The sequence below is a fragment of the Lepidochelys kempii genome, chromosome 11 (assembly GCF_965140265.1).
Source record: "Lepidochelys kempii isolate rLepKem1 chromosome 11, rLepKem1.hap2, whole genome shotgun sequence".
Lineage (NCBI taxonomy): Eukaryota > Metazoa > Chordata > Testudines > Cheloniidae > Lepidochelys > Lepidochelys kempii.
The window spans coordinates 79649571-79667393 of NC_133266.1; the positions used below are offsets into that span (position 1 = coordinate 79649571).

A 17823-nucleotide genomic window follows, 5' to 3' on the forward strand; every position below is an offset into this window, starting at 1 on the left:
ACTCCTTGCAGACAAGTTGCAAATAGAAAATGAGGCCCAGTTTGTTGAATAAATTTTACAATTATTTGCCCAGTTCTAAAGTGAATAAATATTTTGGGTTTACGCTTTTGCTGTATCAGACAGACAAAATACAAAAATATCACACTGATAAACCATAACTACTTAAAACAGGCTGTGTGTTTAGTGTGTGTAGGAGAAGGAAGGGTGCTCGTGTAAGTGCCACGCTCATTCCTCCCTAGTCCTTAAAATAGTCTTTGTATCATAAATAAATTCCCCGTTAATTTAGTGTGTAATCTGATGCAAACGAGAATGTCTACTGTTAATTACAGTGCATTGAGCCTTCATAGGAGCTCATTTTTATGACACTGCAATTCATCAAACAAGCCAACTTTTGAAAAGAATTACTTCGCTCGGTTAAAAGTTATGCAGACGGCTGCTGTTTTACTTCCTGTGAATGGCTGGATGTTTTCCTGCAGAAGGAAGGCTAGAAGAGAGAGGCGTGGAGTCCGAAGGGACAGTGGTACAAGTCCAGCCTCCAGCTCAGCCATTGCCTTCGCTGTTACCTCATCCACCAGTGCCTCCTGCAGCACAGTCCCCCTTTCAGCCGATCGTGCAGCCTGAGCTTTCACCTTCGAAACCTCAGCCTCCGTACACAGACACGGTAAGAGACCCGGCTCCTGGGAGTCGCGAGCGCTGCGGAAATGCATATTGAAGATTATTTCAGTTGCCCTTTTGTTACAGAATAGTCAGTACTGGAGTTAGACAATTCCTTTCCTGTTTCTGAATCTTGGTGTTAAGATAATAGAGACCAGAGAAAGTCAGCTGCTCCAGATAATTGTTATCCCAAACCAAGAGAAACTTGGGTACAGTTTCATTGTGGCATTTGGGAAAACTTGGCTCCAGTTATTAATGGGAGCTGAATGTCTGATGAGACATGCTGAAAATGTCACCTGCTACTATGACCTTGACAAATCTCTCTGGCTAAGCAAGATTTCGCATGGTCAGTGTTTAGATGGGAGACCTCCAATGAAAACTTACGATGGTGAAAAAACTACTTACTGAGATTCAGCGGGTGGCACTTTCTTTTAGTGAGTCAAGTACTAAACCAGCCCCCAGAATAGCAGTGTGTCATCTTTTAAATGAGACCTAAAACAGAGGTCCTTTTCACAAGAGTAGCGGTGTTGACTTTGAGTCATGGACACATACCAGTTTGGGTGATTCTGTGCTATTTGCCCTCACTTCCTCCTGTAGTTTTAATTGGATTTGGTGGCATTCTTCAATGTGTATCCTAAACTGTTGTGTAAAGCTGCTTGGTATAGTCCTGTTGCTGCTGTGTTCCACCTCAGAGGTGGCTGCATTTCAGTGAAGGGTAAGATGAGTCCATTGAAATGAAAGTAACTATTTAATTAAATTAGATTCATTTTATTAATATTTGCCATTGAAACTGTACCCCTTGGAGAAAAATTTGTCATACATGAAAATATTAAACATTTGAAATATTAAGAAAAATCCATTCCTTATGTTTTATACTTTCTTTTTTGCAGGTTTAATTCAGGAGTTGCTTTTCTTTTTTGGTGGGGTTAATGTTTTACACTTCTATTATTTTGATAGTAACTGAAGAAAATGGCATAGTGGGGTTCCATATTGTTTCGACTTCCAGATTGTTTGCTCTGTTTACCAGTAAAACGATAGGTTTTCTAACTTCCAGCCACATAATTCACCAGTTCTAAAGATTCCTTCCCCCAAATGACACCTTTGTGCAATCCTATATACATGTTAAACACTCATTCTCACTATTTCCTCCTGGATGTATCTTTTTAGGACATTACAGAAGTGTTGGAGGGCCTGGTGCATGAAGTTCTCAAAGGAGAGTGCAGAGAAATCGGCAAGACAGGAGCAGCTTACGTGACTGCGGCTATGTGGTAAAGGCAATTATTATTACTATTGTTGACATTTCAGGGGCCTGTCACTATCTAGGTGTCACTTTGCCTTTCTAGCAATTAGTGTGAAGACAGCAAACTGTCATTTATATTGGGGAGGGCGAGGTGTCCAAGTGGCAGGATATTTTCGTTTTATTTTTATTTAAAGTGACAATGTCAGGATTGATAGGGCCAGCATTGGTTCCCTCCCCATGCTTAAAATGACACTTTCTGTCCTGAAATGTATCTTGTGTATATATTTAAAAATAAAAAAGCACCTTTATAGTCCTTCCAGACAGTAGACTGTGGTAGTTCTAAGGTCCAAGTGATTAGGCTGGGTGAAAACCATATGCAGTCAGTCCACTAGTCTGGAAAGGACTATTGAGTTAACTCCATCCATCCAGGGCAACAGAGGCATCTCATTGATCAAAACTCTTGGTTGCCAAACAACTTTCCTACATAGTCCAGGCTACTAGGTTTCAGCTCCAGTCTGCTCTTTCTATGGCCTCAGAAGTAGCTCAATGTGCTGGTTCTGCTTTGATCTGATAGTGAATGCTGTGGACCTTGGCGAATTCGTCAGCATTCCTTCCCTTCTTTCTCTTCTTGTCCTCCTTTCTACTGCTGAGAACCATGGGAAGTAGGGAAAGACATTTGGAAGGGTCCAAGCTGCAACCCCAAGGCAAATCAGTAATTTAACAGGCACCAGCACTCACCCCTGTGGCCGCGGTCTGGCTGAAGGGGAACTATGTTGCCCACTACTCTCCCCCCAAAATATGTTGTTGGCAGGGAAGATGCCCAGCTTCCCCCATCCCCCTTACAATTCTGTTCTGTCAGTGCTTCCCAGCGAGCAAAGGTCCCTTTGATGAGCCCTTATTTGTTGAGGAATCACAGAAGAACTGCACTTTTTGGAAACCCAGGTCTTCATCAAAGTTCTATTAATCAAGCTAGGTTTTCAAAAACAGTGTTTGAATGATCTCTGACGCTACTCAGTGTCATTACCTAGGAAAGGGCTGTCCCCTCAGTGACTGGGCCAGAGCTCAGGTTCAAAGGCCATAGCGTGTCAGCTTTAACCACCCGCTTACTGGGTCACCAGCCAGCCTGCAAGCAGAGCACTAGTCGTCTTGTTGCACGTGCCCATTTCACCTTTTGGTTTGTCTGTCCGGGTCAGTCCATGCTGGGACAGTGAACTTTGATAGGGTTTCCGTATTGCTCTCCCAAAGGGCAGCAGGTACCGTGCACGAGCTGCTATCAGTTCTGAGTGGGTGAGATCAGCTTGGGGAGGGTCGGAGTGACAGTTTGATCACCAGGTGTGGGCAAAAAAGTTAGCAGAAGCAGGTGATTTTGTAAACATGTGCCTTTTTAGAGAGGCTGTTGTGACAATCTGCTGGGGTTCTCAGAACTGTGAGCCACTGGATCACCCCTCTCAGCCTCAGTAAGTGAGAGCTTTGCTTCTGCTGAGCGATGTGTCAGCTCCCTGACACACCAGCCTCTCTGCTTGCCAGCCAACTCTTCAGCACTCTGCCAATCCAGACCATGCCTAGCAGGTAGCCATCAGTGAAGCCCAATTCTTTGAGTTCCTCAGAGACGTCTTTCTGTAGTGCTCAACCCCTCTTATTGTAGCACCCACAAAACCTTATCAGGGTTGCTGCTCCTTTAAAGAGACTGTGCCAAGCAGCCTATTACCTTAACTGGAGTGAACAAACATGCTGTTTCAGTCAAAGCACTGAGCTGGTTTATAGTAGAAGTAAAGTAAGTTTATTAATAGCAGGACAGTTTAAATTCTATCAGGTAGAGGGAATAAAGATAGAAATGGTTACAAATAAACAAAAATAAGAATACACTTCTAAGACTTCTCTATAACTTAACAAATTAGAGTCCTTTGTTCAAAGACATTCCCTCTCACCACTCCTTTCTTCCAGCATGACTGATCAGTTTTTTAGCCAGGACCCTTCACAGAGCTCAAAGTGCTCAGTTCCTTTGTCTCCTGAGGTGAAAAATAACTTAGGGGTTCTCTTCCTCTCTTTTTATAGACCAGTAAACCTCTGAAATGTATTATTCTGAAAGGTCTCCCTGGGTAAAGTTCCTTTTCCCTGCTGGGTGTAGATGCTTTGCTGTGTGGAGTAGGCTGCAGGCTAGTTCCTCCCCTGTGGGGAGTTTTTGAAAATGATCTTTTTCTGCAGCCATATCTCACTTGAGATGTTGGCCTCTTTCCTTTGTCTGGAGAAAACTTATCTCAATTCCCCCTCACGTGACTGGTTTAAACACATTTTAGTCACATTTCCAGCACATCTGTGAAGTTCTGTGTGGGTTAACTGCACATACATCATTCAAGAATATTAATGACCTGTGAGTTATTAGTTTCCAGTGATATATTACAATGCCACCTGTTGGTTAAATATCATGACAATAGTATGTCGTCTCTCGTTAGGGTACTCTTAGGGTCATAGCTGTATCACAGGAATCCCTTGCTCAAATGATTCCAAACTTTGGACCACTAACTCTACCCTGTATTTTAATGAGGCACAACATAATCCAAGACAAGCATGTGGGTTTTAGAGCACTTACAACAGTGTTGTCTTTTAAACAGTCACTCAACCTTAATTAAAGCAGAGCCTCAGCTCCACTATAATGAGATCCGTAAGGGTGAAAGAGAGACATTTTCTTACGATAAATGGTCATCTTATTACAGAAAATCCACTAGTTCTTACTTCTTCCCACCCTTGTTATTGTGGGCTGGCAAGTTATAAATTGGAGCTGATATGGAGTAGCCAGGAATGTATCTGGCAAGCTGTTTGAGTGCCAAGAATTTTGATCAGTGAGTTGCCTCAGTAGTCCTGGATGGGCAGTCAACCCATTCATCCTTCCTATTGAGTGGGTAGTCTTTGCTATCAAATCAGTGTTTGATATGTCTGATTTAAATAGAGTTAGGAAACAAAAATGGGTCTGAGCTGGAGTGTGTCGTTAAAGGAAAAGAAAAACACAAAACCGCTGCCTTTCTTCATGCAGTACCTCTGATGCCACCGGAGAGGAACTCTTGACCGAAGTAATGATGGAGATTCTCAGGCAAGTTGCAACAGATGTAGTCAGCGCAGAAAGAGAGCGAGTCAAAGAGGAAAAACGCAGAGCAGAAGAAGAGAAGTGAGTAGTCTCGTTTCTTATAGATGTAGTAAATGTAAGATCAGCAGGTGAAAACTTGAGGGACTGGATGGTTCAATGAACTGGTAATGGGTGTACTCACTAGGGATGTAAATATTGGTTAAAAAAGTTAACTGGTTAAACGATTCCAATTATTTCTTTTAACGGGTTAACCGTAACTGAGGTAGCTGGGGGAGGTGGGCTGGCATGACAGCAGCTGGGGTCCAGCTCTGTGTGGCCGGGGCTGGGGTCCGGTTTGGCGTGGCCGGGGCTGGGGTCCTGCTGGCACGGTTGGGGCTGGGGTCCCTCCCTCTGGCCCAACGTGGGGCCGCTGGGATTAACGGTTAACTTTGGTTAACTGGTAAGCCTAATGCTTACTGGTTAACCTTTTACATCCCTAGAACTCACCCTTACTTTGAGGTTGTCAGCATTAATCAAGCCCCAGGATAGTCGTCGGTCAGATGGCTTCTTTCTGTTAAAAGGTCTAAATTTACCTAGGAGTGTGTTTTTTCTCTTCTTTATTTAACTATTCTCTAATATATTTTAGCTGTAAATTGTAAAATGATCTTTTAAAAATATTGTTTTATTGTGTCTCTTTTGAAAATTGATTAAATCAGAGCAATACTTAATAATGACACCTGTGTTAAGAATATGGCTGCTATGGCACAGGGTGAGCTGTACCTTTGCCCTCTCACTTGTTCATTCCATGCACAGCCCTTCCAAGTGACAGAGCTAAGCAGGGAACTCTGCACTTCACCCTAATCTTAGACTGGGTCCACAGGTCACAGCACCCCTGCTCACCAGCTGTGTTCCCTCAGCAGGTCCAGCTGTGTTTGGCACCTGCTGTTGACTTTCCGGTGGGAGCCTGTGACCGCTATGAAAATGCAGTGACAGAGAATAGCCTTTTTTTTTTTTAAACGTAATATTTATCCATAGGAATTAAATAAACAGAGGACGGGGTTAAAAGAACAAAAGGCCTATCTTTATATTATCTTACCTAAACCTTCCTTGGAAGTTTAGGTGGTCCCACTTGTCCCAGACGTATACACACCCCCGTCCCTCCCCTCCCAGCCTTGAGGCAGGACAGAGCAACGCACTCCTGCAGTTTCCGCCTCTCAACCTGAGCCTCAGTCAGTGTCTCCCTCTGAATTTGCAGGCAGTCTTTTATCTATTTCAAAGTCCCTTTATTTGACCTGCGACCCCTGGGCATCTTGCTGAGGGAGGAGGTTGCAGATAGACTTCCAGCAACAGATTCACTGTCTTGTCTGTTAAACACTGGCAACAGTCTTCCTTTCTGGAGATGTGTAAAACTTCACAGGATTGAGTTAGCTTATTGTCTGCCATGTAGCAGATACAACCACTCTCAGGCTATCTTTCCACCCTTGGAACAAATAACAGAGCAAAGGTTTTGCCAAGTACCTAGGGATGTTTTGGCACTCCTTTTCTGGATAATGTATCTACAGTTCTCTCTCAATGATTTTGTTTCATACATTTGTATAAGTGTTCCCCATAAAGAAACCAACACACAGCATTCATAAAACATTACAGAGGAGTTTCTCCTTGTTCCATGTACCATACGTCTCCTGCTTATAGATCACACTAAGTGGATATGCAGCGGGAGTTCTCATGTGCCCCCACATACCACTGCACCCCAAAACTTCTGAGTGTGAAACTGGGCTCTAGTCCTGCCACTTCCTCCTCCCTTCTGGCTTCTAGGGGGTGAAAAGGGTGGCAACCCCTCATCTCTCACAGTGCCAGCTGCCCTGGCAGTGGCTTAGGAGTTATCTCCCATTTGAGTATTGTAAGAAGCAGTCCCTTGATCAGTTGGTGCGGGGGACGGGCCTCCACCCCCTGCAAAGCTGGTCGTGCTGCAAAACATTTGCCTCTGCTACTTTTAGAAAGAGAAACATGAAAAATTAGACTAGCCCAATATGGAGGTTAATTATTCTGTCTCAAAATTATCTGTGGTGTTGATATGGCATGTATGTGTTACAGATCATCAGACAGGTTTTGCCAGTCCTTATTTGTGTGTAATTTGTTTCCATCCTTTAGGCAGAAGCAGGAAAGAGAAAGGTTGATAAAACAGTTGAGCCATTCACTGGGTGCGGAGCTGACAGAAGAAGTAATAAAGGAAGGTGTTCAAGAGACTTCAGCTAGTGAATTAAAGTAAGTGCAACATTAGCTATGTAGGGTGTACAGTATGTTCTATAACACAATGCCTGCATTGTAAACTACTTTCCTGGGAAAGTAAGACTCTGGCAAGCAGTGGTGGACGTCTCACTGCTCCTTTTGTTGGACCAGTACAGGGTGAATGGAACCATTGCAAAGAACATCATTTGGTTAAATTTTCAAACAATTCACTATGCACAATTTACTTTCTACATTTTCATCAGTAGGTTTTGAAAAACCAGGCAAAAAAATCTATTGTACGAAACATTACCTGCAAAGGAGTAAGGAAAACATGGACTCATCCCTTTTTTTTTTTACTATTTAATGATGTATAAGGAAGGCCGGAATATTTTTTTAGTATTGTATATTGTTAACTTTCAAACCTTTAACTTTGGGGTAGGACGTCAAATCTTTTATATGGATTTCCTTTCTCCAGAGTGTTAATTGATCCAGGAAGAGGGAGCCTCTTAGATCTGCAAAGGTAGGCGCTACCCTCATAGGTGTTCTGCCCCTTGCTGCTGCTGCACTGACCCTCTCTTCTTCACTAGTGGACTAGCTCCTCAAGGAGCTTTGCTTCTTGCTTCCCCTTGTGGTTCATAGAAGATCATAGAATATCAGGGTTGGAAGGGACCTCAGGAGGTCATCTAGTCCAGCCCCCTGCTCAAAGCAGGACCAATCCCCAACTAAATCATCCCAGCCAGGGCCTTGTCAAGCCTGACCTTAAAAACTTATAAGGAAGGAGATTCCACCACCTCCCTAGGTAACGCATTCCAGTGTTTCACCACCCTCCTCGTGAATAAGTTTTTCCTAATATCCAACCTAAACCTCTCCCACTGCAACTTGAGACGATTACTCCTTGTTCTGTCATCAGCTCCCACTGAGAACAGTCTAGAGCCATCCTCTTTGGAACCCCCTTTCAGATAGTTGAAAACAGCTATCAAATCCCCCCTCATTCTTCTCTTCCACAGACTAAACAATCTCAGTTCCCTCAGCCTCTCCTCATAAATCATGTGTTCCAGCCCCCTAATCATTTTTGTTGCCCTCCGCTGGATGTTTTCCAATTTTTCCACATCCTTCTTGTAGTGTGGGGCCCAAAACTGGACACAGTTCTCCAGATGAGGCCTCACCAATGTCGAATAGAGGGGAACGATCACGTCCCTCGATCTGCTGGCAATGCCCCTACGTATACATCCCAAAATGCCATTGGCCTTCTTGGCAACAAGGGCACACTGTTGACTCCTATCCAGCTTGTCGTCCACTGTGACCCCTAGGTCCTTTTCTGCAGAACTGCTGCCTAGCCATTCGGTCCCTAGTCTGTAGCGGTGCGTTGGATTCTTCCGTCCTAAGTGCAGGACTCTGCACTTGTCCTTGTTGAACCTCATCAGATTTCTTTTGGCCCAATCCTCTAATTTGTCTAGGGCCCTCTGTATCCTATCCCTACCCTCCTGCGTATCTACCTCTCCTCCCAGTTTAGTGTCATCTGCAAACTTGCTGAGGGTGCAATCCACACCATCCTCCAGATCATTAATGAAGATGTTGAACAAAACCGGCCAGAGGACCGACCCTTGGGGCACTCCACTTGATACCGGCTGCCAACTAGACATGAAGCCATTGATCACTGTCTGTTGAGCCTGATGATCTAGCCAGCTTTCTATCCACCTTATAGTCCATTCATCGAGCCCATACTTCTTTAACTTGCTGGCAAGAATACTGTGGGAGACCGTGTCAAAAGCTTTACTAAAGTCAAGGAACACGTCCACTGCTTTCCCCTCATCCACAGAGCCAGTTATCTCATCATAGAAGGCAACTAGATTGTTCAGTAGCAGTCTCAAAGCGAACCCATGTGCAAAGCTGTACTGTTGCTTCTGGTCTGCATTTTTGTGATGTATATAATTACACCTGAAGTTAAACCTCTGTAGAGGGAAGAGTGGGGTGAGGGCACAGGGAGACAAAGGATGGCCATGCACCAGAGGAAAAAGCACGTTCAGCATCTAGTAAATTTGGAATGTCTCATATCTGTCAACAGCAGTCCCTCTGTCCTTTAAAGAAGCAGTAGCTTTGGCTAGATCTAACTGTTACACCATGAAACTCGGTCATGATTCAGGGCAAGCTGTACCTTTGGTCCGTTGCTCTGTCTCTCCCTGCACATCCCTTCCAAAGGATAGCCCTGTGTACTTGTCTCAGGATGGAATTCCACAATTTGTCCCACCCCTTAGACCAGCTCCCCAGGTCACAGTACCCCTGTTTACCAACCATCTAGGTTTTGGCCCCTGCTGTAGACTTCCCTTTGGAACCCTGTGATCAGAAAGAAAGTGCAGGGACATCAAACAGCTTCTTCAAAACAAAGTATTTATTTATCCAAAGGACCATCGCAAGCTGAGACAAGAGAGTTAAAACAACAAAAGGCCGCATGTTGTCTTAAGAACATAAGAACGGCAACATGGGGTCAGACCAAAGGTCCATCTAGACGAGTATCCCATCTTCTGACAGTGGCCAATGCCCAGTGCCTCGGGGGGATGAACACAACAGGTAGTCATCAAGTGATCCATCCCGTCGCCCATTCCCAGCTTCTGACAAGCAGAGGTTAGGGACATGATCCCTGCCCATCCTGGCTACTAGCCATTTGTTGGACCTATCCTCCATGAATTTATCTAGTTCTTTTTTGAATCCTGTTGGTGTCTTGGCTTTCACAACATCCTCTGGCAAGGAGTTCCACAGGTTGACTGTGCGTTGTGTGAAGAAATACTTCCTTTTATTTGTTTTAAACCTGCTGCCTGTTAATTTCATTGGTGACCTCTAGTTCTTGTGTTATGAGAGAGAGTAAATAACACTTCCTTATTTACTGTCTCCACAGAAAGTCTTACCTAAACCCTAGCATTTCCCCCACATGTAGTTAGTGTTGTCAACTTCAAGAGATCAAAAATCATGAGTTGGGCCCCCCAAAATCATGACATTGTAAAGAAAGAGCATACTGTGTTTCTTGATTTTTGAACTCCCCCTGCCCGTCCCCAGGGTGTGTGCATGTAACAGTCGTGTTAACCACTCTCCCACACGTACTGGGTAAGGTGAGTCTGGCCCTGCTGCAAGAGCTTTCACTCCCACATCTGCCCAACTCCTGCCTAGCAATTAATCCTGTCCCCCCACTCCACCCCTCTCAGTTCAGCCCCATCCTCAGTTCAGTCACCCAACCCTGTCATCACCACCCCATCAGTTCACCCTCCCAGCACTCACCCCATCTGTCCAGAACCTACCATTAATTCAGCCCTCGCCCTCCTCACTTCAGCCCTGCTGCAGCTGCCATGCCATAGTTTAGCCCTCCCAGCCTCTCTTCTGCACCTTAGGGTTCTTCACCCTTCCCAGGCCTGGGGGAGCTGCTGTGGGGTCCCGTCTCCCACTTCCAAGGCTGGCAGGGGAGCAGTCGCCCAGGGCTGACAGCCGTAGCCCCAGCCACGCCCCTGGCGGCTAACAGGATTTCTAAGGGCTTGTCTACACTGCAACGTTGTCAACAAAAGTTTTGTCTTTTGTCGACACAGTCTTGTTGCTAAAAGCTGTGTAGTGTAGACAAGCCCTATGTAAGATTAAGCCTCATTTTTAGAATTCTCAAACGTGGGGATTTTTTTTTCCAATTAATTCAGTTGCTTATTTGAGGTTTGGCTCCCCGCCCCCTTCTTTATGCCTCAGATGAAGTTTCTCTTCCCTGCTGGGGTGTAGTTACACTGTCTCTCCCCACACCTTCACTTGTTAGCTTGATAGCTTTCAGAGTAACAGCCGTGTTAGTCTGTCTTCGCAAAAAGAAAAGGAGTACTTGTGGCACCTTAGAGACTAACCAATTTATTTGAGCATGAGCTTTCTGATATGTAAATGAATTTTCATTGTCTTTCAAAGTACTTTGGGATTAACTGCCAGTAGAGAAACTACATTCCTTTGTTTGTGGGGGGGGTAACTAAGTGGAAGTCCATCAGCCTCATGAAAAGTGCAGATACAGACGGACATCATCTTCCTTTCCAAATGCAAACAGATGGACATCATACCAAAAGGACTGAAGGTAAAAAATCCATTACAATCCACATACCACACAGACTATGGTGAGAGATTGTGCCCCACGCTCTCAAAGAAACTGCAGAACCACCTGATCAACATCCTATACAGCAAACAGGGGAAGATCAAGAATGAGCTCTCAAAACTGGAAACGCCCACAAAAAAACAACCTTCCACACAAACTTCCTCATGGCTGGACTTTACAAAAACTAGACAAGCCATTTACAACACACACGTGGCTTCTCTACAGAGGAAAAAGGACTCTAAAATATCTAAATTACTCCTCTCCTTCTGCCCCTCTACCCCCACGAACATGGTACAGTTCTGCAGTGACCTAGAATTCTACTTTCAACGTCTCTGACTCAAGAAATATTTCCAACACAGCACTGAACGGCACACTAACCCACAGAAACCTTCCTACTAATGCTACAAAAAGAAGGATTCTGGGTGGACTCCTCCTGACGGTCGAAACAACAGACTGGACTTCTACATAGAGTGCTTCCGCCGCTGTGCACGGGCTGAAATTGTGGAAAAGCAGCATCACTTGCCCCATAACCTCAGCTGTGCAGAACACAACAACATCCACAGCCTCAGAAACAACTCTGACATCATAATCAAAAAGGCTGACAAAGGAGGTGCTATCGTCATCATGAATAGGTCGGAATATGAACGAGAGGCTACTAGGCAGCTCTCTGACACCACATTCTATATGCCATTACCCTTTGATCCCACTGAGGATTGCCAAAAGAAACTACACCATCTGTTCAAGAAACTCCCTGAAGCAGCACAAGAACAAATCCACACAGACACACCCCTAGAACCCTGACCAGGGGTATTCTATCTGCTACCCAAGATCCATAAACCTGGAAATCCTGGGAGCCCCATTATCTCAGGCATTGGCACCCTGACAGCAGGATTGTCTGGCTACGTGGACTGTCTCCTCAGGCCCTACGGTACCAGCACTCCCAGCTATCTTCGAGACACTACTGACTTCCTGAGGAAACTACAATCTATTGGTGATCTTCCAGAAAACACCATCCTGGCCACTCTGGATGTAGAAGCCCTCTACACCAACATTCCACACAAAGATGGACTACAAGCCGTCAGGAACAGAATCCCCGATAATGTCACAGCAAACCTGGTGGCTGCCCTTTGTGACTTTGTCCTCACCCACAACTATTTCAGATCTGGGGACAATTTGTATCTTCAAGTCAGCAGGGCTGCTATGGGTACCTGCATGGCCCCACAGTATGCCAACATTTTATAGCTGACTTAGAACAATGCTTCCTCAGCTCTTGTCCCCTAACGCCCCTACTCTACTTACACTAGGCTGATGATGTCTTCATCATCTGGACCCATGGGAAGGAGGCCCTTGAGGAATTCCATCAGGATTTCAACAATTTCCACCCCACCATCAACCTCAGCCTGGAACAGTACACACAAGAGATCCACTTCCTAGACATTACAGTGCAAATAAGCGATGGTCACATAAACACCACCCTATACCTGAACCCTGCTGACCGCTAAACTAACCTACATGCCTCCAGCTTTCATGCAGATCACGTCAAATGATCCATTGTCTATAACCAAGCTCTAAGATACAACCGCATTTGCTCCAACCCCTCAGACAGGGACAAACACCTACAAGATCTCTATCAAGCATTCTTACAACTACAATATTCACCTGGTGAAGTGAAGAAACAGATTGACAGAGCCAGAAGGGTACCCAGAAGTCACCTACTACGGGACAGGCCTAACAAAGAAAGTAACAGAATGCCACTAGCTGTCACGTTCAGCCCCCAACTAAAACCTCTCCAACGCATCATCAAGGATCTGCAACCTATCCTGAAGGAAGATCCCTCACTCTCACAGACCTTGGGAGACAGGCCAGTCCTCGCTTACAGACAGCCCCCCAACCTGAAGCAAATACTCACCAGCAACCACACACCACACAACAAAAACACTAACCCAGGAACCTATCCTTGCAACAAAGCCCGTTGCCAACTCTGTCTGTATATCTATTCAAGGGACACTATCATAGGACCTAACCACATCAGCCACACCATCAGGGGCTCGTTCACCTGCACATCTACCAATGTGATAGATGCCATCATGTGCCAGCAATGCCCCTCTGCCATGTACATTGGCCAAACTGGACAACCTCTACGCAAAAGAATAAACGAACACAAATCTGACATCAAGAATTATAACATTCAACACCCAGTAGGAGAACACTTCAATCTCCCTGGACACTCAATAACAGACTTAAAAGTGGCCATTCTTCAACAGAAAAACTTCAAAAACAGACTCCAACGAGAAACTGCAGAACTGAAATTAATTTGCAAACTGGACACCATCAAATTAGGTCTGAATAAAGATTGGCAGTGGATGGGTCACTACAAAAACTAACTTTTCCCCCTGCTGTTGCTCACACCTTCTTGTCAACTGTTTGAAATGGACCACCTAGATTACATTGAACTCATTAGCACTACTAAAGTGATTTTTCCTCCCTTTTTGTCAACTGTTGAGAATAGCCCACTTCCACCTTAATTGAATTGGCTCGTTAGTACTTGGTAAGGCACTTGGTAAGGCAACTCCCATCTTTTCATATGCTGTGTTTTTATACCTCTCTACTGTATTTTCTACTCCATGCATCTGATGAAGTGGGTTTTAGCCCACGAAAGCTTATGCCCAGATAAATTTGTTAATCTTCTCAGGTGCCACAAGAACTACTTGTTGTTTTTCCTGTTTGACTGGAAACCTATTTTAAGAATGTGTTGCGGGTGAAAAAAATCCTGACATTTGAGAGTTCTATAGCAAGATCATGAGTGAGGCTTAATTCTACTCAGAAATCACAACTGTTGCCTCAATTTGAGAGAGTTGGCATGTCTGTTCTTAGGTCCCACTTGTTCCAGGCTCGGGGCTAGGAGAGAGAGCGTGCAGTCTCTGCCTTACCCTGTCCCCTGCTCTGAGTTTACCCATGTCAGAGTTCCTTTGTCTGTCCTGGAACCCCTGACCCTGTTCAGCCTGGTCGGTGCTGGCATTAGGCATAAGCAGACTAAGAAATTGCTTAGGGCCCGGAGCAGCTCAAGGGGGCCCTCTATTTGTTTTTTGTTGTTATTATGGGCAGGCAAAAAATATTCCCGCTTAGGCTCCCCAGTGGGCTAGCACGGGCTTCTGAGTTTGGTACCATTATGCATCTCACCAGGGGATTAGAGGTCAATTTCCAGGAGTGCAATTGGTGCATTGTCCATTAAGCACCAACAATTAACTTAGTCCTTGCCTGTACGTATGTGGAGAGCTCTAGCAGGAACACTATAGAATAAGTGTTCTATAGAACAAGCCTCACCACAGTACAGAGAGAGATGCTTTTATGAACACGGTGTGTATTGAAGATCTCCCATGCTCTTCTTCCACAAATCATCACTGACTGGAAAGACAGTGGCCAGGAGTAGAATAGGATGAGTTAGAAGTGGAGGAAGTGTGAGGGGATGATTAGTATTCTGGATGGGTACTTGGGAATGTGTGTGTGGTGTTTGTGTATGTGTCCTTGAACAGGGACTGCAAACCCCTTTGAAGACTACTACTTGCATTCTTTCCAGTGTAAAGGCCTCGAATCCCCCGCCCCCCCAGGGTGTGCACAACTTCTGTCCCCCTAGATAAGAAAGGCCTATGCTTTTCCTTTTCAAAGGTGAAACTTACAGAAGTCTAGTGGCTTCCAGAAAGGGAAATGATTTAAAATGACTACTTATCTGTGCTGGAAATGCCTGCCTTTTGCCTTACAGCTCTTTTTAGCATTTACTGTCGTGAGTGCTGCTTAGTGGGCATTTCTGCCTTGGAATCTTATTTTGTTTCATTCTGCACCAGGTATGCTTTGGAAAGAGACCAAAAAGCCCGCATTGCCCGTTGCTCAGAGGAAGTCTGTGCTGATGTAATGCAGCTGTTTCTGGAAGAGGAGATTTTCCAGAGTGCTAAGGAGACACTCCAGGAGCTCCAGTGTTTCTGCAAATATCTGCAGCGGTGAGTTGTCAAACCGTACCACAGACACTGTTCTTGAGGAGACCGTCAAGTGGTCTCCAACAGGATCAGTAGTAGCATTTGCTAATCCTAGTATGCTGTTTCTGATAGTCCCTACTAGGTGCTTTCCAGACAGAGAAGAGGGAACAGTCCCTGCCTGAGGAGCTCCCAATCTAAGGAGAGACAAACAAGTGAACAGAGGTTGGGGGAAGGGGAAACAAGAAGTTAGATTAAACTATTTAACAAGCTCTACGGGGACTACAGTTTAAATCTATCTGGAAACTCATGCTGGTACAGAATTTAGTAGCTCATGTTTTACATTGTATATCCTGGCAGGAGCACATGATACCAGTGTTTTTTTATTTACATTGGCTAATTATTAAGCACTGATTAGTATTTTAAGATTTTTTGGGGGGAGGGGTGGGGGTGTGAGGGGTTATAAAGCCCTAAATAGCCCAGGATCTACTTATCCAAAAGGTGTCTCTTTCCCTCTGCCATATTGCCAGATCAGTGGGGTGCTTGGCTTGGACCCTCACTCAGACAAGGGGCGGGGAGAGAGGGAGACGCTATCTAGGGCCACCCAGAACCATAAGCCATGTGTTACCCCAACAAGGGAGAGTTTTGCTGGAGGTTAAACTGTGTGTCAGCTCCCTGCCACATCAATTTGTCCTATTCCCCAGAAAACTCCTTGGGAGTCTGCCAGTCTTAGCCTTGCCTCGCGGGTAACATTTGGTGAACCCCAGTTCCCAAACCTCCAGGAAGAGCGGTCCTCTGTAGAATCCACTCCCTATTGCTGGATACTCTCACAGAAATTACCAAGTCTGCTGCCTCCAAAGAGAATGCACCCACCAGCCTAGCGGTCTAGCTGAGGACCCACACTTTAATACACTGCACTGAGATGGCTTATAAAACCAAGCATAACTTTATTAATAAAGAACTTAGATTTTAGTGATACTAAGCAAGAGAAAAACGTGGTTAAAACAAAACAACAATGGGACCTTTCTACTATCTAAAACGTGACTTTAGCAAGCTCCAATCTTTACATAGGTTTCAGAGTAACAGCCGTGTTAGTCTGTATTCACAAAAAGAAAAGGAGGACTTGTGGCACCTTAAAGACTAACCAATTTATTTGAGCATAAGCTTTCGTGAGCTACAGCTCACGAAAGATTATGCTCAAATTGGTTAGTCTCTAAGGTGCCACAAGTCCTCCTTTTCTTTTTGCGAATCTTTACATAAGCAGCTTTCTCAATTGCATCAAGCTCTCAGCAGCTCCAGCCCCACAAGCAGGAGGATTAGCTGTTCACAGAATCAGGGGGCACTGATCCCTTTGTTCCATCAATGTTGGATAACAAATGAGGAGTCCTCTTCCTTCCCTGAAAACCTTTGAAATGTATTCTTTGAAAAGTAAACCTGGACAAAGTTCCTCTCCCCTGCTGTGTGTTCTTTGGAGAGCAGGCACCAAACCCATTCTTCATCCTCTGGCCAACTTGCTTTCTCCATTGTGTCTATCACTTTGTTTACCTTGGAGTCAAATGTCCTTTCATTGTCCTTTGCTTGTAATCAACCCATGCTGTCTTCTCATCTGCCCCTTAGCAAGATACATGTAGACGGGTAAACCCAGATTCCTTAGTCTACAGCAGGCTTGTTTATTAGCTGCCTCCACACCACACATATAACTCTGAATACACAACCCATACATACATCATATGATGATATTCATGACCAGCGTGTCACCAGTTTACATATGATACCTTACAAGATGCTGTTTAGCTAAATATTCTGACAACAGTGTGAATGCGCCCTTTGCCGGTTGGCATAAAGAGACTCTTAGGGTCACAGGGGGGTGGCAGGGCCTTCTTTGTGGAGTTTTGGAATTCCCTCACCCCGGTCTAAAATAGCCCTGGGGTATTGACCCTTCAGGGCACGCTGCAAGGCTCATCTGTTTCCCTGCATGTGAGGGAGACTGTAAAGATCTCATAGACTTTAAGGCCAGAAGGGACCATCACAATCATCTAGTCTGACCTCCTGCACATTGCAGGCCACAGAACCTTGCCCACCTACTGCTGTAATAGACACTTAACCTCTGGCTTAGTTACTGAAGTCTTCAAATCCATGATTTAAAGACTTGAAGTTACAGAGAATCCAGCATTGACACACTAGTCTAAGTGTGCAAGTGACCAGTGCCCCCTGCTGCAGAGGAAGGGGAAAATCCCCTCTCTGCCAATCTGACTTGGGAGAAAATTCCTTCCCGACCCCCAAATATGGCCATCTGTTAGACCCTGAGCATGTGGGCGAGACCCACCAGCCAGACACCTGGGAAAGAATTCTCTGTGTGGTAACCCAAAGCCCTCCCTATCTAGTGTCCCGTCTCCAGCCGCTGGATCTGAAATACGTTCTCAGTGGATTGTGTGAAAGAAGATTACTAGGGAAGGGTCAGTACTCCTTGTTACGGACTGAGGGTGTAAATAAAAAAAAATTATTTCTCTATTGTCAGCTCAAATGTTTTGAAACTGATTTAATGTAACAGACGAGACGAAAGCCCGTG

General features: G+C 45.0%; 1 protein-coding gene across 4 annotated transcripts in view; it reads left to right on the forward strand.

Annotated features, from left to right (window-relative positions):
* MCM3AP (minichromosome maintenance complex component 3 associated protein) overlaps positions 1 to 17823 on the forward strand; it is a 102110-nt gene that overhangs the window by 54260 nt on the left and 30027 nt on the right. For all 4 annotated transcript variants that reach the window (XM_073306988.1, XM_073306987.1, XM_073306989.1 and 1 more), the window contains 5 exons: positions 477 to 661; positions 1822 to 1922; positions 4926 to 5057; positions 7107 to 7220; positions 15129 to 15281. In XM_073306988.1, coding sequence (XP_073163089.1) covers positions 477 to 661; positions 1822 to 1922; positions 4926 to 5057; positions 7107 to 7220; positions 15129 to 15281 — 685 coding nt within the window. The remainder of the gene's footprint in view (positions 1 to 476; positions 662 to 1821; positions 1923 to 4925; positions 5058 to 7106; positions 7221 to 15128; positions 15282 to 17823) is intronic.